At 46.9% G+C, this 20,040-nt stretch overlaps 3 protein-coding genes, 1 non-coding gene and 1 pseudogene across 4 annotated transcripts; 4 read left to right on the top strand and 1 right to left on the bottom strand.

Moving 5' to 3' along the window:
- Positions 1-738: 738 nt before the first annotated feature.
- Positions 739-1,347, top strand: LOC120961854 (uncharacterized). Its single transcript, XM_040398972.1, has 2 exons — positions 739-933; positions 1,036-1,347. Exons 1-2 carry the CDS (start codon positions 739-741, stop codon positions 1,345-1,347), a joined length of 507 nt encoding a protein of 168 aa, XP_040254906.1.
- A 1,698-nt stretch (positions 1,348-3,045) lies between these two features.
- Positions 3,046-7,389, top strand: LOC109737109 (FBD-associated F-box protein At4g10400-like; annotated as a pseudogene).
- A 959-nt stretch (positions 7,390-8,348) lies between these two features.
- On the bottom strand, positions 8,349-10,417 carry LOC109737096 (UDP-glucosyltransferase UGT13248). The gene is made up of 3 exons (XM_020296319.4): positions 9,667-10,417; positions 9,014-9,404; positions 8,349-8,909 (listed from the first exon to the last, which is right to left on the bottom strand). Exons 1-3 carry the CDS (start codon positions 10,321-10,323, stop codon positions 8,572-8,574), a joined length of 1,386 nt encoding a protein of 461 aa, XP_020151908.1. The 5' UTR covers positions 10,324-10,417; the 3' UTR covers positions 8,349-8,571.
- A 1,880-nt stretch (positions 10,418-12,297) lies between these two features.
- LOC120975049 (U6 spliceosomal RNA) lies at positions 12,298-12,400 on the top strand. Its single transcript, XR_005770894.1, has one exon. It is a non-coding gene; the product is annotated as a U6 spliceosomal RNA (small nuclear RNA).
- A 2,582-nt stretch (positions 12,401-14,982) lies between these two features.
- LOC109737110 (cuscuta receptor 1-like) lies at positions 14,983-19,978 on the top strand. Its single transcript, XM_045232540.2, has 2 exons — positions 14,983-17,542; positions 17,625-19,978. The coding sequence occupies exons 1-2, from the start codon at positions 17,518-17,520 to the stop codon at positions 19,829-19,831; spliced, it is 2,232 nt and encodes a 743-aa protein (XP_045088475.1). The 5' UTR covers positions 14,983-17,517; the 3' UTR covers positions 19,832-19,978.
- Positions 19,979-20,040: the final 62 nt, after the last annotated feature.

The raw sequence follows: 20,040 nt of genomic DNA, 5'->3' as shown, positions 1-20,040 counted from the left end.
AGCTACCGGATCCATTTACTCTCTCCTCTCGTCTTCCTCCTCCACATCGTCTGGCTCGCAGCTCCGCCGCCGCGCGCGCTCCACAGCCGTTCGTGGCCTCTGCGTCGGCAGCTCCGACAGAGCAGTCCTCTCTCCCTTCCTCGCCGCGGGGGACTTCGTCTTCGGCCCGGACGCCACCGCGGTACGTCCGACAACTCTCTGGCTCCGCTTTGCGCCTGATGTGTTCAACACATTGTCTGACCGGTAAATTTGTTAGGGAAAACGATGGATTCCGATGCTACGACAGACGAGGAGTATGGACCGACGGAGCTTGACCAAGTCATTCAAGGCTAGTTCTTCGATTCCTCAGATTCGGACGAAGAAGTGGACATGATTATGCTCATGGGCATGCAAGAGGAATTGGACCGCCAAGTGGAAAATATTCTCAACTTCAAGGGCTCAATCAAAGGAAGAAGAGTGATAAATCGGGATAGGGTGTCCGGAGCAAAGCTACTGTACAGAGACTACTTTGCTCCCAAGCCTGCTTTCCCGGATGATCCATGGTTTCATCGCCGTTTTCGCATGAGGAAACCATTGTGCTTGCGCATTGTGGAGGGAGTGGAGGCACACGACGACTAGTTCAAGCTCACAAGGGATTGTTGCGGACAACTCTTTTTCTCTCCCAAAGCAGAAGTGCACGGCTGCTCTGAGGATGCTTGCACTTGGTACTGCTGCAGATGTCGTTGGTGAGATGGTCGGATGGGGGAGAGCACGTGCTTGAAGACTACAGTCAAGTTTACCCGCGCCATGGTGGAGGTGTTTGGACCTGAGTATCTCAGAGAACCAAATGTGCAGGGCACGAAGAAGTTGTTGGCTATTGGACAGGCAAGGGGTTTCCAGGAATGCTCAGATCAATTGATTGCATGCATTGGCAATGGAAGAACTGCCCCAAAGGTTTGCCGGGAATGTATCAAGGTCACACCAGAGAGAACACCATCATACTAGCGGTGGCATCACATGACTTATGGATTTGACATGCTTTCTTTGAAATGTCAGGTTCTCACAACGACATCAATGTGCTTCAACGATCTCCGGCGTTCAGGTGGTTGCAATGGGGAATCACCGCCATGCAACTACACCGTCAACGGCCGAGACTACAACATGGGATACTATCTTGCTGATGGTATCTATCCTCAGTGGGCGGCGTTTGTGAAGACCATATCCGAGCCGCGTGGCAAGAAACAGAGCCACTTTGCAACAATGCAGGAAGCGGCTAGGAAGGATGTGGAGAGGGCATTAGGTGTGCTTCAAGCACGTTGGGAAATTATGCGGAGTGCTGCAATGATGTGGGAATCAGAAACTTTGTGACAGCTGATGACATGTTGTGTTATTCTACACAATATGATTGTCGAGGATGAGAGTGACGGTGTAGCCCAAACCCATGAATTTGAAGCACCTGGAGAACAAGTTGAAATCCCAGAAGATCAAGATGCGGCTCAGCTGATGAACTTTCTTCAGATGCATTAGAATCTTCGAGATCAGCAAGTGCACACAAACTACTCAATGGTCTTGTGGAGCACATGTGGAACCACAATGGCAAACAAGAAGCCAATGCTTGAGTTTGGCACTTCAAATATATTTTATGTAAACACTATCTATGCTTCGTACCAACATTTGCTATTTACGTGTGACATTGGCTTGTATGATCAACGTGCATGTTTTTGCATGGATTTGAGAGTCCGGATTTGAAATATATGGATGTGGGGATGAAAATATGAGGGCCCGTCCGGATGAGCCCACGGGCGTGCCTAGGCGCGTCCACAGACGTATAGAGGTCGGATTTGCCAAGTCCGACTGTAGATGCTCTAACGTACGTTTTTTTTCTTTTGAATTTCGACAATTGGTAAGGTGTTAATTTATCAAGCTGCTACAAAGTATAATTGGAAAGCCTTGATAAATGGAGGGCTGGAGCACATTGAGTATATAACAAGCCTATGCAAATGGCGATCACAAGATCAACCTCATTACCTCAACCATTGCGTTCTTTTCATTGACGCTTTTCCTGCTCCCATTCATGTAAGGTCTTTGGAAACCCTACTGACATAGTCGGTTCAAGTTCGACTTAACGCTATCACAGAGTGTAAATATTTGAATTATATATTGTGTTCATATGTTCATAAAATTTATAAAGTGACGGTATACTGTTTTATAAATGTTGAAAATTATGATTAGATAAATGAAATTTATGGATTCTTTATATGAAACCAAATAGCACGTACCAATTTCCCCCCTTTTTTGGAGCGGAAGGTAGTATATTGTTTTTTCTTTGAGAATAAATCACACGCAGTAAGGTTGTTGACATTTTTGTTTTTGAGCAAAGTTTTTTTTAGGGGTATAGCCAAGTTTTATTGCTCAAAGTCAACAGGAAGTGGTATTACAAAGGGATCATGGGGTTGAATCATCCAAATGTGCCTCCCCTGATCAAGAGAATTGGAGAACTTGACTAACCTATCGGCGTCGTTGTTAACAGCTCGGCCTTCAAAAGTAAACTTGCAATTACACATTGAAGCCCTATACCTGATCTCAGCAATTATAGTGCCATAAACACCCTTGGTTCCTTTCTGGACATCGTCCACTACTTGCTTCGAGTCCGAGGCTACTACAAAGCTTTGTATCAACAAATCAAACGAAAGGGCTTCACGACATGCAATTACTTCCATTATTGCAGGATCTGTAACTCCAAGGATCACCAAGGCAGAACTTCCCAAGAAATAGCCATCTTCATCTCTACAAACAGCTGCTGCTCCTCTGTTCTGATTTCTTGCAAAAGGTTGTTGAGATGATACATGGGCTTTTGATGGACGACTCAGAAAAGCCATGGGCTCTTTTTTGACTGATTGGGTGGGCTGGGCTTACATGTCTCCACTGCCCACGGGGACTTGTCTCAAAATCTCGGCTCAGCCTGTCTCCACTGCCCACGGTGGTTGAGGCTGAGGAAGTTGTCCATCACATCCGGTGTCGAGCATCCACCCCCTCCCAATGTCGACAGCTAGTATATAGAGCTCGATGCCCATGTCGCCCTCGCTGTGTATGCCACTCTTACAGATCAAACCATCGACGACGTGATCGGAGCCACCACCGCCTATGCTCTCTGGACACGGATGCGAGATTATTTTGGAAAGTGACAAGACTGGACTTCGACTCGTTTAAAAAGAGTTGCCAATCATGCAGCTTGCTACATGATGCTCAACCGGCAGTATAGAAACCTCAAGCAGGACGACCTCTCCGTCGACGAGTACGCCTGCCACATGAAGCTCCTCACCGCCGGTCTCGTGGACATTGACCATGCCGTCACCGAGGTTAACCTCACCACACAGTTCCTGCACGGCCTCGACACCATTCGCGTGGTCTTGGGTGACACCGTCCCCTTGCCGCCCTTCGAGACTGTCTTCCCGCAGGTTAAACTCGCCCAACTGTTTTAAGAGATAGGCTAGATGGACAAAAGTTTAATAATTTCAAAAGGTGAGTTTTTAGGCAAATTTCACAAAAAAAGAAGTTGGGGTGGGCCCTTACGAAGGATCAGACCATTCGCCCGTGGATCCATACGCACTGGCCCGTTACCAATCCCGTGTAGGAATTCGGTCCAACAAAACATGGAAGCCTAGAACCAACCGAGCACTGACCGACCATTCGCCCCACAGTCCACTCCAAATCCACAAAGGTACAACCCCCCCCCCCCCCCCCCCCCCCCCCCCCCTCCACGACCGCATCAGCGGCCTCCCCGACGAGCTCCTCCGCAACATCGTCGCCCGCCTCCCCGTCAAGGACGCCGCGCGCACCACCGTGCTCTCCTCCTCCTGGCGCGCGCTCTGGCCCTCCACGCCCCTCGTCCTCGCCGACGGCCACCTCCTCCCCGAGCGCCAGCGCTGGTCGCCCACGCCCGGCTACTCCTCGTCCGCCGCCCCCGCCGTCTCCCGCATCCTCGAGGCTCACCCGGGCCCCTTCCGCTGCGTCCACCTCGTCTGCAACAACATGGCCGCGCACCGCGCCCAGCTCGCGCGCTGGCTCCAGCTCCTCGCCGCCAAGGGCGTCCAGGACCTCGTCCTCGTCAACCGCCCGTGGCCGCGCGACGTGACCCTCCCGCCCACGCTCTTCACCATCACCACCCTCACCCGCCTCTACGTCGGCATGTGGAAGTTGCCGGACACGGCCGCGTGCGGCGCCTCCTTCCCCCACCTCCGCGAGCTCGGCGTATGTTGCGTCGGAATGAAGCACGGCGTCCTCGACTCCCTCGTCGCCAGCAGCCCCGTCCTGGAGATCCTCAACATCCTGGAATGCGTCGACGGGCTGCGTCTCCGCATCGTCAGCAAGAGCCTACGGTGCGTGCAGCTCGATAATGGAGACCATCGCCGTGGTCAAGGCTCCACGCCTCGAGCGGCTCATCCATTCATCACCTTGCGGAGTGGCTCGTCGCTTGCCCACCAGAATCGAGATTGGTGATGCCCCCAAGCTGCACGTGCTTGGGTTCTTGGAGCCAACAAAGGTCCTACAGATCCGAGACACCATCATCATGGTAAATCCCTAGTCTCCATTTGTTGAGGTTGCAAATACTTATGTTAAATTGGTGGACGTCCATGATTCGGTTGTGTGATGTTCCTTCTTGGATTGGGCAAATTTCAGCCTGGGATAACAAGCAGCGCAAGTACCATGGTCACAAGCGTGAAGATTCTGAGCTTGAGTGTACGTTTCGGAGTTCGCAAGGAGGTCAAGCTGCTGCCCGCCTTCCTGAGATGCTTCCCTAACGTGGAAACATTGTATATTATGGCATTTGTCACAAATTCATGTTCTCTTCATATTATTGCCGGTTGTGACAGGCTGATAGCACTTTATATGTTGTTTCGATCAACGGGCTCACGGCCGGTTCAGTTTTCACTGAAAATGAAACACAAAGTAAAAGCTCTTTGTATGTGGTTGTGGAGAGATTGCATAATACTCCCTACATCCCAAAATTCTTGTCTTAGATTAGTCTAGATACAGATGTATCTAATACTAAAACGTGACTTGATACATCCATATTTAGACAAATCTAAGACAAGAATTTTGAGACGAAGGGGATATGATTGATTGCATACTTCAAGTCCATCATCGTGATATCTCTTTATATCGTCTTTTGGGTTTTGTGCACTGTTATGTATGATGCGTAACATGTACATGTGTGACCAGTTATAGGTTACATTCCATGCCTCGCCATTTATTCTCAGCCACCATCATGTCTTCTCGACCATCTATAGACTAGAATACACATTTGGAATTATGAAGGGTTTCATGCTGATCTGTTTATGTTATGGCATTTGGTAAGAATTTTTTCTTGAGGCCAATGATTATTGTTCAGATATCTTTATTTATAGTGCTTTGCTTCTTTGCAAATGTACAGATCTTCTTGTTCTAGTGTTTTTCACTGTGTTCATACGAGCTACTAGTATATTTGTGCTATGGTAATGTAACAGATACGATGCTTTATATCAAACTTGTGAAAGTTACACAAAGTAAACTAACACATTCATATCTACAGTTCTTGAGGCTGTTCCGGTATTGGTATACCATAATTGCCATATTTGTGCTAGTACACTTGTTTGATCATATTAGTACTGTAGAACTTATCCCAACTAATTTATTACAGAAAGCAGCTGTTGTACCTCACACCCGGAAATTTGTATCAAAGAATTTATCTGGCAAAATGTTGTTAAGACTAAAGTCGTCCATTGTGGACTGGAGCTTGCAGCCTCACATATATCTTAATTTGCTCTCCATGAATTCTTCAGGGCATACATCATTCTTTTTTTTTCCGTTGCACTACTAGGCTATTTACATCCATTGGAGTATGGAGTTGTCCTAGTTTTTACTTCTCCTTTAAACTGGATCCAATATTTAGTTATGGGCCAGTATAATTTGCACTATTTGGCTACGGACCAGTATAATTTGCAGTATTTACTGTTGAGCAGTTAGCACTGCATGTGGTAGATTCTGAATCTTAGCTGCAAAAATGCTCCATTTGCTCACAAAAAATATATTTACGTAATACCATTGCCTTTCCAAACCTTTTCTTTCCAGCAGCTAATGGAAACTACATGTGGACAGATTTATCTCAGCTTATTCTTTGCTCTGCAAATATTCTTAATAATTTCCTGTACATGCCACTTGAATTTTTGTTACCATCTTGCATCAGATTTTGTTTCTTGCATCGTTCTCACTTATTTGCATAGATCTGTCGAGTCAATTATAATAAGAGTTCTTTATGGTCTTTTTAATTTCTTCTATTGTGAAATGTGAACCATGTATGCAGTTATGCGTGCTAGGCTAAGTAATCTCCCCACGAATATCAGAATAAGATGATGATAACTTCATCAGTATGATTATGCAATTAGCATTGCCATTTATGCATTCTTGACCAATATATCTAAAAGGCCAAGCATTGGCATTTGTTCTCAACCATCAGGCTATCTCTACGCATGCAGACTAGAGTATGCAATTGGAATTATTGCGGTTGCATGTTCGCCTGTTTATGTTAAGACCTTTGTTACCAAAGTTTTGTTGCGCCACAGTTTATAGTGCCATTATTTTGATTTCTATTACTTTGCTTCTTGATTTTCTGGTTTGTTTAGATTTTCTTGTTTTAGTTTTTTCCCCATTGTGTTGATACTAGCTAGCACTATTTTGTGCTGTGGAATGTGGATGATGCAAATGGCATGTAATGCTTATTTCAAGCGGATTAAACTACACATAATAAACTAGCACATTTGCTGCCTACAGTTTTCTGGAGGTCTGTAGTGTATAGCATACCACTCAGTTCCAAATTGATGCTACTACACTAATTGCACAATATGTGGCACTTGTCTCCAGTTAGGTAATTAATTATTAACTGATTTTCATGGCTCACATCTGGAAGAATACTTCTGGGGAACTGTACACCTGTTGACTGATTCCACCAATTTTTTGCAGAGTGAGAAATGTGATAAACCCACTGATGACTACCTCACCCTCGTGTTCTGGGAGGAGTCTGGTCCCATCGAGAACATCCACTCGCGCATCAGCATGATGAGTTTCAAAGACTTCACAGGGGACCCGGCTAAGGTTGGCTTCCTCGAGTTCTTCTGCCGGAGGGCAGGGGCGCTGAAGACCGCGTCTGTTTATCTGGCCAGTCCAAGCTTCATACCATTTTTGAAAGACGAGGCGTTTGCCAAAGTGAGATATAGCTCCAGAAACAGGGCAAGTAAATCCTGCAAAATCACTGTCTTTGGGTGCAACGGTCCCTTAAAAGGTGAGGTTTGGAGGTTCGAAGATGGTGCAGATTTTTCTGTCCTCGACCCCTTTTCCACAGTGTACTGGACCGGTTCTCGATGGAAACCATGAAGTGTGTTGCGCTAGCCGTGCCCTTGCGTTGGCTTGTCAAGTTGGTGGCTTGGTGCCTGGTGGGTAAGATAATGTAAGAAGACTATCAACTGATATTTCGCTCGCCTGTGTAACCTGGGTTATCAGTTTCCCTGTCTATATAAGCTCCTTGAACCATATCATGGCAACATGTTCCACCTGCCATGCCATTCTGTTGGCAAAGGGCGCACGATGTTGCGGCCGGTTGGGAGGAGCCGAGGGTGAGGTGGTGCCGGCCTCTCTTGGGGGCGGTGGAGATCGTCCATTTTGTTTTCCACTATGTAGGTTATTGTGATTTTCTTTCATATGCAATTTGTTTTGGGCGGGTCCTTCTCAGTCTTCCAAACTGTCAATTCAAAAGATCTGAACTTCTGTTCCATACACTTACATTCTGAAAAGAAAATGTTTACCATTATACTACCTCAGTTCCTAAATATAAGAATGCGGACTACATATGGATGTATATAGACGTACTTTAGAGTGTAGATTGACTCATTTTGCTTCGTATGTAGTCCGTAGTGGAATTTCTAGGAAGACTTATACTCCCTCCGTCCGAAAATACTTGTCATCAAAATGAATAAAAGGGGATGTAACTAGAACTAAAATACATCTAGATACATCCCTTTTTGTTCATTTTGATGACAAGTATTTCCGGACGGAGGGAGTATTTAGGAATGGAGGGAGTAGTTTTTGGTATACTCGATATTTTTTGTTGGAGACAAAGAAGAAATCAAGTATCGGCTTGGGCCTTGTTGATTACTGCCAAGAAGTATCAGCTCCCATCCATGGTGTGTTTCACCAGGCAACCTTGGTGAAGATCAGATACACGTCGTATGAAACATCTGCATGCTCACATTTTCGCCTATGTGGTGTGTATATATATGGATACACAACCTGCAATGTTCTATATATTCTGTCACTAATTCTCTGGATCTTACATGAGCATTACTAATCAGATATCTTATTTTCATTGTTCCATATCTCAATAAGTAGCGGTTTATTAGCAACCGGTCGGTTTTACAACAAAAGAGACTCAAAACGTTCAGTGCAGGCTTAGTAACTTAGGATTATCTCTCAGTGGAAAATGGTCTTAATTTGATAAATACTCCCTCTGTCCCAAAATATAAGAACGTTTTTAACACTACACTAGTGTCAAAAACGTTCTTATATTATGGGACGGAGGGAGTACTTGGCTGCAAAATCTGCAATGTTATTGTCAGAGCTCCCTCCTTCCTGCATAGCCTCTTTGGCCTTCTGCATCCACTTAGAAGAATTTCTCTTATACTCTTCTCCACTCATCACCTCCTTGATGCACCTCTCCATCTCTTCCCTTCTCACCAACCCTTTCTGGTCTCGACGCGCACGCAGGCCGATTCCCCACGCGCTCTCCACATACTTTGCAGCGGTCGGTTGGTCCGCCCATTGCGGTATTGCAATCATGGGCACACCAGTGACAATTGCTTCCGTTGTGGAGTTCCATCCACAATGTGTCAAGAAGCAACCTGAAAGCAGGACAATTGCAAGCTTAATTTGTATTCATCGTCAAATTCAACCTATCATCGTCAGGCTTGTTGCTGTATGCGCAGAATTTTGGATCAATTAATACCTGTTGCTCTATGAGCCAATACCTCCAGCTGAGGGCAAAATGGAACAATTAGGCCTTTGTTGTTGCATTTTTCATGGAGTTCCTGGGGCAACTTATCTGCCTCGTTGGACCTCAGCACCCAAAGGAAAGGCTGTCCAGAATTGCACAATCCATGGCCTAGCTCCTCTAGTTGGGTCGTCTCGAGGTTGGCGACTGTACCGTAGGATGCAAGAAGCACAGAGCAAGGAGCCTGCTTGTCGAGCCATGCCATTGTCATGCATGGAGCCATGTTTGAGACGAGGTTGAAGCCGTAGGTCTTGTTCAATGGCAGACGATCATCGTCTAGGTAGAACGATGGCAATGTCGGGCCGACGGTCTTTGCGCCCCATTTCGATTCCATGTAATCTGCCTCCTGCTCAATCAGAAAACAGCAGTCTGAATTCGTGTACAATTAATGGTTTGTCTAGACTCTAGACAAAGCAATGAATTTGGCATTTGAAAATTAGGACATCCTTTGCTGTGCAATTCCGAATCTAGTGATACATTCAAATACAGATAAAAAATGGTTTGCTGTTGGAGGCCCAATGTTTGAATTTCAAAGCATATGGCTCTGTTCCTGCGGCATGATTTCAGCTGGTCAAAACAACAAACAGGTGGTGGTCGCTGGTGCTCACCAATGGCTCGAGGTCGCGGAAGGAGTTGACGAGCACGTGGTCGGCCTGGTCCAGCCCGTCGAACTGCGACAGCGCCGACTCGGTGAACGCAGGGTACCACGCCGGCGCGGCGACGAACGGCGGCACGTCGTCCGGCCCGAGCTCCACGGAGAGCCTCCCCCGGAGCGCGCGCCCGTCCGCGAGCGGCAGCGCGGCCCGCCCCGCGGAGACCTCGCCGTACACCACGTCCACCGCGCACATCTGCGTGAAGAACGCGGCCGCGGCCACGCCGGCCTCCCGCGCCACCCGCCGCGCCCACGGCAGGTGCGAGTCGTACACGAGCACCCGGACGTCGTCGGCGAGGAGGAGCGACGCGAGCGTGTCGGAGCCGGCGGCCTCCATGCGGCGCAGGTACTCTGCGGTGTCGGCGCACGAGGCGATGCCGCCCGCGTCGAAGCCGTCGGAGATGGCGGCCACGGGGAAGGGGCATTGGGTGGGGGCGGGGGTGGTGGAGAGGACGTGGCGGGTGAGGACGAGGGTGGGGCGGAGGCCGTGGTGGGCGAGGCGGCGGCCGAGCTGGAGCATGGGGTTGGCGTGGCCCTGCATGCCCGGGAACGGCAGGAGCAGGACACGGCCGCCGGCGCCGGTGCCTTGGACGGTGGCGTCTGCGGTGTCCATGGTGAGGTGCCTGAGCACGTTCGGCTCTTCTCGCCGGGACGAAGGAATTAAGTAAGTAAAAAGTGATGCGGTGAAGTGGCGCGCAAGTTCTTCCGCTTGGGAGTGTGGTTGGCTGACGGGAAAGAAAGAAAGAAAAGAAAAATGTTATCTTTGGAGGCGGGGAGGAAGAAAGTTCAAATTCGCTTTGAATTGGTGCACGTGATGCTGCCTGCGTTGGATGCTTCCTCGCAAGACAGCTGCTTGCCTATGCAAGGTTTTTCACCGGCGTTGGATATGTACACGAATTTAATGACATGACATGACATGATTCACCCGCGTGGTGCCTTGCTCTTCCCCTTGTCAGCTCGGCAGCGCTGGTAGTACTCCCTCCGTTCCAAATTACTTGTCACAGAAATGGATGTATCTAGGGCTCGTCGTCCCGGGGGCGTTGCCCGTTGGAGTTGGAGAAGTTGTTGTCCGTGATGGAGGAGGAGGAGGACTAGGTGCAGCACAGGCCGATGAGACGTTCAGCGGCGTGGTCCTGCTCCGTAGGCCGTAGCAAGCCCGTGGCCACCTCTTGGTATACGTTTTTGAGTGGTGGGATAAGCGAAACGACATGCAAAAACCCAACAGACGTGCGATGGCCTTCCTCGTCATATTCGTCTATTGGACGATCTGGAACGAGAGAAACTCCCGCGTTTTTCGCCATAAGAGTGCGCCACCACTGATTCTTCTTTACATGGATGAGGTGAAACTTTGGATCACCGCGGGTGCTAAGAAAATAGGGATTATTATGTCGCAGAGTAATTGCCATGCCGCTTATGTGGGCGCTTGTAAAACTATTTTCCTTCTTATTTAATATATGAGGCAAATTGGACAGAAAAAATGCCAGCAAAATAAGCGAAGAACTATGTCCGTCACGTTGATCAGCTGCTCCTGGGCGCTCTCATCATGTATGGTGCACAGTTAATTAAGATGAAGGGTTTGCATCACAACTGCAAGGTAACATCATGCTTCTCTCCAACTCGATAATAAAATAACATCATGCATCTCTGGCCCTGTTTGATAGCAGAGTATTTTCTAAGTTTTTTGAGAATACTACAGTATTTGAGATTATCATAGTTTTATTTACAATGAGTTGTTTGGTTGCCCCTAAAAACTATAGTTTTAATACTACAGTATTGATCAAACTGTAGTTTTTTCTCTGCATAAAAAAAAGAACTTCGGACCTCTTTTTAAAAAACTGAGGAGCTGAAAAGAAGGGACTGGCGTTGTTATCATCTTCGCCGTTGTGCTCAACAACTCGGTTCTTGCTATCTGCAAAGCACGCATCTTTATTTCCTCCTACTTATACTAGTTCTTACTATCCATCTGCTACTGACTCGGCCGTCGTCGCTGCCGCTAATCATCATTAGTCTGGCCGGTCCATATATTCTAGTACTACATCACGGTGCTACTTCCATCCACTATATTTTTCATCAAGCTACTACACGTTCACAGCCGTAGCCTATCATCTACTGCTGTTCTCGCTGTCGAACTCATTGCTGCCTGCCTGTGCGTGCGGTGAAGGAGACTTTACTGCGTTTTGTGGGGTAACCAAACAGGTCCTCTATATCGTGAATACTTCAAAAATCGTTGTTATATTAAAACCATGGTATTTTCTACCTAGAGATTAAATTACTGTAGTTTTGGATACTTTGGTTTTTATATTACTTTGCTATCAAACAGGGCCTCAGGTTTTTTTAGAACTATCATGCATCTCAGATCAACTCAAGATAGAGAAAGAGCCACAATCTATCTGCGGCTGCTGGATAGGGCCCAGGTTGGGCCACCGGAGGAAGAGCCACACTGCACGCAGATGCGGCCCACTGGCCCATTTGTACCATCCAACGGTTGCTGTGGCTTGTGGACACAACAACGCACCTAGTTTAGTCCCACTTTGCTTGGCGATAGAGCTTTGCACCGGTTTATAAGCGTCGTCCTTGCAGCCATGACGTCCCTTCGGGGACATCCGATAAAATTGGAACGATACAGAGAAGATTAGCATGGCCCCTGCGCAAGGATGACACACACAAATCAAGAAATGGTCCAAATTTTTTAAGATTTTGCGCGCTGGTCCCTAAATATTTTACAGATATGCCCCTAGGGCTCCTTGTACCTCTGTGTCCTTTTTGTTTGTGATCAGGTCCTTTAGCTATTTTGTTCTCTTCTATCCAAGCCCTTTCACATATTTTTTCTCTTCTTTCCAAGCCCTTGACCGTGAGTACTTATCCCGTTTTACCCTTTTCACTTCGTTTCCTGTCTGTATCATGTTTCATGTAAATCCCTTGTCTATGTTTTTTTATTCAAGAAAGTTCACGTGTGCTGCATTGCTTACTTCGCGCTCTTTTCTTTTGCGTTCTTAGCTAATCATCTCAGCATAATTTCTCATCCTGCAACAACTTATTTCTATTTTAGCAATGTATAAATCCCTTTTCTCATCTTAGGGAAACAACTCCATGCCAAACCAAGCTTCCTCGTCGTTGTTGCCAGAATTACTTGGCATGGAGCTGCATCATGTAACCCATCGGCGTCATGTTGTCGGGATGCATGCGGCCGAAGGTGGAGCCTGCGCAACTTAAGATGTGAATGTGTGGTAGGCCAGAGGCCAACAGAGAAAGGAGAAGAGAGATCGGTGAAGAAGATGGACATGGCATATAGCCCCGCGTGGTAACTGGTAAGCGAGAGAAACAACGACATGATTGTCATCCAAACCCATCTAGGATCAGGTTGTAATTGATCAGGATTAGTTAGTATATGTTGCCAATTTTCAGGGATTAAAAGTTTAAGCTTCAATTCCAACGACCTCTACAAGTTCAAGGTTAAAAATAGATTTCACTCTGTCAGATTTGACATCCCACGAGTCGACTGATCGATTTTCCTTCCTCAATGAGTGGCCAAACATTTATCACTTGCACCCCGTCCCGATTGGGGACCCTACGCACACCGTACGATGGAAGGAAAGCATAGCCGTTGGTTCTCTTCCGCCGCGTCATCCTCCCGGAAACAGAAAAAAAATCCCCACACGTCTTATATATCCCCTGCACCCATCGACGCGTACGGGAGGGGATATGGATGGGTGGGTGAACGTAGAGAGAAACTCTGCCGCGAGGCAGCACTCGAGCTCGTCGTCTTAGCCCTGCTTCTCCAGTCATCGGCTGTGCTCCACCGTGCTCTGCCGGTCGCCTTCGAGGTAGACTGACGTCGCAACACCCGCCTCGCCGGATCCCTCACGAAGCCGCCTCCCTCGCCGGAGCATTGCTCGCCGGTGCGGCCCTCGCAGCACCGCCAGTTCATCGTCGCCCAGCCTCACAGCATCGGTGGCTCGCCCCGCTCGTACTAGCGACGTAACTCGGTAACTTTGACCCTAACCGGTTGCAGCTTATGTCGTCTCCAGTCATAACTTTCGTCGTTGTCGGTTGCAGCTTTCCCCAACATCGGACGCTGCTTTCTCCGGTTGGCAGTCGCCATTCGTAGTTTCCGTCGTGACTGGTCGAAACTTCCAGCGTCGCTGGTTGTAGCCAGAGGCGGAGCTCCGTTGGGGCCGGACCGGGCCATGGCCCGCCCAGGTTTTTTGCATTTTTTTGTACGTATACTATGCTTCATAGCCCACTCAGCCGAAGAGACAAAGGCACCGTTACAAATCGATGCAATTCAAGGTTTCGCACGAGCGGACACAGCAGGAGCAGCGGGCCACCAGCCGGCCAGGACGACGCCACTGCCGCATGCATCTCACGCTGGGCAGATCTCGCGCGCACAGATCACACAACTTCCTCGCTGCTAAACGCATGCTTCCTACTTCCTGCTGCCTGCTCCACGGCTCCGCCCGCCCGCTTCCACGCAACCTCGCCGTGGCGCCATCCTCCCTCCCCTAGCTCCGGCCTCCTCACTGGCCAGTCCTGACCCCGGCCGTTGGGATCCTGTCATGGTGCCGCCTATATGCCTCCGACCTCTGCCTCTACTGACTACCGCAGCAATCCGCTGCACTACCAACCAGGACTGCTAGTCTGCTGCCGACACTGAGTAGAGCTCCATGTTCAGCTCGCGACGACTGTGCCAATGCATTTTAGTTTAAGAAGATAACTGAAACAAGGCATAACAATGTACACCTCCGTCTCAAAATATTTATCTTAAATTTACCTACATACGGATGCATCTAACATTATAATGTGACTAAATACATTCGTATTTTGACAAATCTAAGACAAAAATTTTAGTATCTTGCCAATAACTTTTTCTTTACCTTGGCGCAGCAAAGCGCGCCCAACCCTTCTTGTAAGGTGAAAATCAATGAGAACAAAATGTACCGAATACTCAATAATGCCTAAAAAAAATTGTGCTATTGTTTACATCGGCCCGCCCAACTTTTTCTTTGAAGCTCCGCCACTGGTTGTAGCATCCCGTCGTGCCCGTCGTAGCATCTCCGGTGGGTGTCTGGTGGTTGTCGTAGCGTCGCTGGGCATGGTCGTAGGAGTACCGGTGGCCGGTTGCAGCTCGCATGGGCGTCTGGTCGGCCTTTGTAAATCGGGCCCTCGTGAATGCGCCTGGCTGGTGGGCCGATTTAAATAAATAAATTTTCACGCACAAGGCCGAGCCACGGAAATGGCCCTTCGGACGGACGGACAGAGAGGGTCCGCTCAAACAAAAAAAAGACCCTAAAAAAAAAAGAGGACGAACAGAGGCCTCCTCCTCGTCTTCCCTTCCCCACGCCGGGCCACGCCGGCCGGAATCACCCTCCATCCGGACCGCACCACCGCTGAGTGGATGACTAGTTCGAAGAAGGAGAGGAAGGAGGTGAGCATCGCCGGCGACCGGAGAGTGGGAGGGAGATGGATGCCGCACTCGCCAACGGCGCCGTGGGGGACTGGATGTGCGGCCGAGCCGGGGAGGCGCCGGCTGCCACGCACCCACTCAGACTCAGGGCAAGGGCAAGCGCGGAGCGGGGCGGAATATATAAGTGAATGGCTTACGACGTTCCTTAAGGTTAACTCTGATCTGAATTCACGCATTCCTTTCAGAAAACATGTGCAAGCATAAGTAGTGTTCTTCAGTACTTCTACTAGTATATTTCCTACCGAGTCTGAATCTGTGATTTACCTTTACCTTACCCCCTAATTTTTATTGGCAATTTGGCACTGCCATCATATTCTGGATGACCCGGGGCTTCACTACGATTTACATTACACAGTTTGGTTTTGATATACCAGGCCCAAAAGCTGGGCATGTGAAAAAGCTACCCTGAAACCTGGAAGGCAACTGTAACCCTTTAGCAAACCGTATGCTTGTCTTGAAGCTTTTTTGTCCCTACACTCAAATGCAATCTGAAGTCTGTAGCATTGACTAGTGGTTCTGCACCCAGAACTAAGACTGTAGTAAGACAGGCGTTCTGCTTTATGGTTAACTCCAAAATCACCAAAATTTCTGGCCTTTTTGGCCTCCATATCTAGTGCAAGAGCTTTGGCAGTCAAGTCCACAAAGTGTCTGGAAGATAATATTATATATGCCCAAGATTAGTGCTTAATGGTGCAGTCATGCTCCAAGTTCGGTCCTGATCAGTAGTGCGATGTCTTTTTGCAGAGACTTGAATGAACAAAATGTTGCTCAATAAGCTAATATAACAGTTCCATTAGCTAAACTTGTTGTCAAACCCAAGCATACGTTCCATGACCATGGACTAAACTTTGTTTATAATCTTGGGGATAGTCAGTTATGAACACCACAAGGAGCAGAACAAATAAGCAGGCAGCATGTTCTCAAATTACATCCCAGAACTCATGCGACCCTTTCCTTGAAATCGTCTGCTTCAGTAGTGAGGAAATATTGCCTGCAAATTAATATTTCTACAGCAATGAAGAGATCAAGCAATCAAATGAACCAACTGGATTAGACCATGCAGAGCTGATAGCATTACTTATGATAAAAGAAAATCCAAGAATCAGACCCTAAATAAGCCCAACATGGAAGAGCATGTCATGATGAAGGAAACCCTTTGGTCGATTCAGACCAAAAGGGAGGAAGATACATTAAACTACATTAAAATCAAAACATAATATGGTTCTTTGTTTAAATCTGTTCAAACCCAGGCACTCAATTATTATATGTGCTGAAACTTATAAGATGCTCAAACTGAAAAAAAGGGCAACTCCAAATTCATGTGTATTTCTGCCATTCTTGGCCTCGATATCCAGTGCAGGAGCTTCGGTAGTCAAGTCCACAAGGTGCTTGGACCCAAGATCAATATATTATCTATCCTCAAGATTAGTGCTTAGCCGTGAAGTCATAGTCCATGTTTGGCCATCAGTGAATGTTGTGGTCAATTCTCCAAAGAGGACTTGAACAAAATGTTCGTCAACAAGTCAATAGTGCCAATAGTAAAGTTGCTTTGCTGATCAAGCATTTCTCCTTGACCATGGACTAAACTGTGTTTACTAAGCTACTTTATAGCCTAGGGATGGCTAAACATAAATACCACAACAAGCAAGGAGAAGAAGAAATAGAGGCACGCATCCTGCTCCCAAACCTACAGCGTAGAATTCACATGATAATGTAGAAACATTTTTCTTCCAAATGGACTACTACTTGTCATGGAGATGTCTATTGCTGGTCCTCTGCACTCTGAACTCCATGTTTCTGAGTTGTTCGGGCTGCTTCTTGGAGCAGAGAGCGTCCCTCATGGATATTAGCTCTCGCCTCATAATCTTTGGGCATGACTATGAGAATCAGATGCACAGTTCTTGGGGAGTCGGTGATGACTGCTGTTCGTGGAAAGGGATCACATGCGACAATAGCACAGGGCTAATATCGCATCTCGACCTTTCCCCAATCGACCAAGATATGGACCATATGGAAGAAATGGAAGGTGAATGCATCTGGCACCTTAGCTTGACGATCTTTTCTTTATTTCCAGAGCTTCAGCTACTAAATATCTCAGGACTGTTCGCTTGTTTACATAATTTTGAGGGTATGTAACTCCTGTTGCATCCATGAAACTCCACTTTTATTCATCCAAATTTTTTGATTACGATTCATCATTCTGAAGCAAATGATTCATCAGGTCTCCAAGGATTGAGTAAGCTCAAGTATCTCGACCTCAGTTTCAACAGTTTACTAGGGGGCATCCCAGGATCTGTTGGTAAGCTGGTTTCTCTAGAAGTCATAAATCTCAATGGAAACGTCATGGGTGGGACTCTTCATAGTACAGGTACTGAAACAAATAAATTTAACATTCTCTTTCAGTTGGTACAGTTACTTTTTACTTGCTATAAGTCATGTATTCGTCTCAGGTCTCAGAAATCTCCATAACCTGCGTGAATTGCATTTGGGATCCAATGAATTGAGTGGTAGCCTCCCAGCATCCTTATTTGCACTTCCACGCCTTGAGTACTTGGATCTTTCAGACAACCTCTTGCATGGACATATACCTATAAATTCATCTTGGAACCTGCGAGAATTGCGTCTGAGATCCAATAAATTGAGTGGTAGCATCCCAGCATCAGTGTTTGCACTTCCATGCCTGGAGTACTTGGATCTTTCAGACAACCTCTTGCAAGGATATGTACCCATAAACTTATCTTCAAAGTGTTCCTCATTGCTTCAAACTATCAGGTTATCCAAAAACAAGCTAAGCGGTAAATTTTCTTTTTTCTGGTTAAGAAACTGTGTGAAGCTCAAACAGATAGATCTGTCCCGGAATACTGATTTGGTCGTTCAAGTGGAACTGCATGGTTGGGTACCAAAATTTCAATTGAATACACTAAGGCTCTCTTGGTGTAACCTTGATAAGAGCATGATTACTGAGCCAAATTTCCTCCGCACACAGCATCATCTACGTTTTCTCGATTTGTCCAACAATAATTTGCCGGGAAACATGCCTGACTGGTTGTTCACAAATGAAGCCACACTGGTTTACCTGAATCTTGCAAACAACTCACTAGTTGGATCGCTAGATCGGGTATGGCAACACCAAACTTACCTTAAACAAGTTAACATATCTCTGAACCTAGTTGAAGGACAGCTGCCAGCCAACATCAGTTTGATGTTTCCTAATCTTACAATTCTTGATGTTTCCCACAATATTATATCTGGAACGATACCACCATCGCTCTGCAACAGCAGCATACAACTTATGGACCTATCAAATAACAGATTTACAGGAGAAGTGCCATCCTGCTTGTTCACTGATTTTTACGCACTGAATGTATTGAAGCTCTCAAACAATAGTCTCGGGGGTAAGATACTTGATGGGGTTAGTAGCTTCTCTGGTCACCTGTGGGCAATATACCTCGACAACAACAAATTTGAAGGAACTCTCCCTAGAAATCTGTCTGGTGATATAGCCCTCATGGATTTACATGGTAACAAGATGTCAGGAGAACTGAGCACTTCATTATGGTTTCTTCCTTCACTGGAAGCTTTGAGCCTTTCTTGTAATGGTTTAACTGGTGCCATTCATCCAGGAATTTGCACATTAACAAAACTTCGGATATTAGATCTGTCAGAAAACTACTTTACGGGGCATATTCCAAACTGCAGCACTGTATTACCTCTCGAGTTTCTGAGTGTATCTGGGAATTCACTGTCAGGCTTCCCGAGTGCGTTTTTCTTCAGCTCGTCCATTACAGCTCTGGATCTCAGCCATAATCAGTTCACAGGCAACCTTGAGTGGGCACAATATCTTTCTCAAATCAGTGTACTTTTGTTAAGCAGGAACAAGTTTGTGGGACAGATCTCTTCAAATCTGTGTCGTCTCCAACGCTTGAGTATAATTGACATCTCCCACAACATACTTTCGGGTTCCATACCACCATGTATTGGTGGCATTGCACTTGAAGACCCTGATGATTACGAGTACGGTTGGCCCTCAATTGGGATAACTTACTCTACAGGAGATTATGCCGTGGGCATGTACAGCAGTCATTATGAACCCCAAGGCTTCACCTTCACGACTAAAGGGAACTCATACACATATGGACAAAACTTCTTCATGTGGATGTCTGGCATTGACTTCTCTTCGAACATGCTATCAGGTGATATTCCGAAGGAGATGGGGAATTTGAGCCATATAAAGTCTCTCAATTTGTCAAACAATTTCTTGACCGGACTGATTCCTACAACCTTCGGTAACATGAGTGAAATCGAAAGCTTAGACCTTTCAGGAAACAAGCTGGATGGAACCATACCATGGCAGTTAACTCGGTTATCATCATTGGAAGTGTTCTCTGTGGCGTACAACAACTTATCTGGATGTCTACCAGCCACTGGTCAGCTCGGCACATTTGATGTGGACAGTTACAGAGGGAACGGCAACCTTAGGTCATGCACTTCCAGTTCATATCCCGTTGCACGGAATGGCACGGGAGGAAATGCGCGTGGCGATTCTGATCCGATCATCTACGTGGTCACTGCTGTTTCATTCGTCTTGGCGTTTTGGGCCACTATCACATTCGTATTCTGCCATCCATTTGGGCAGCGTGTTATTCTGAAACTGTAATAAGTAAAAAGAGAGAGACTACTGATTAATAGTGATGATGTGAAGCAACATTGGCAGATCACTTTAGTAATCTGCTTTTCCGATTGTGCGAGTATTTGTAAACTATGCTACCTTTTGTTGCTTTTGAAAAGTTGTGTCCCAACTCCCAACACGAGTATTCTGATTTGTCATGCTTAATTTACTAAGGCGAGTAATAAATTCTCTGGAAG

This window comes from Aegilops tauschii, chromosome 2 (assembly GCF_002575655.3).
Source record: "Aegilops tauschii subsp. strangulata cultivar AL8/78 chromosome 2, Aet v6.0, whole genome shotgun sequence".
Taxonomy (NCBI): Eukaryota; Viridiplantae; Streptophyta; class Magnoliopsida; order Poales; family Poaceae; genus Aegilops; species Aegilops tauschii.
Note: the sequence above shows the minus strand (reverse complement) of the source record. Positions and strands in the feature narration are given on the sequence as shown.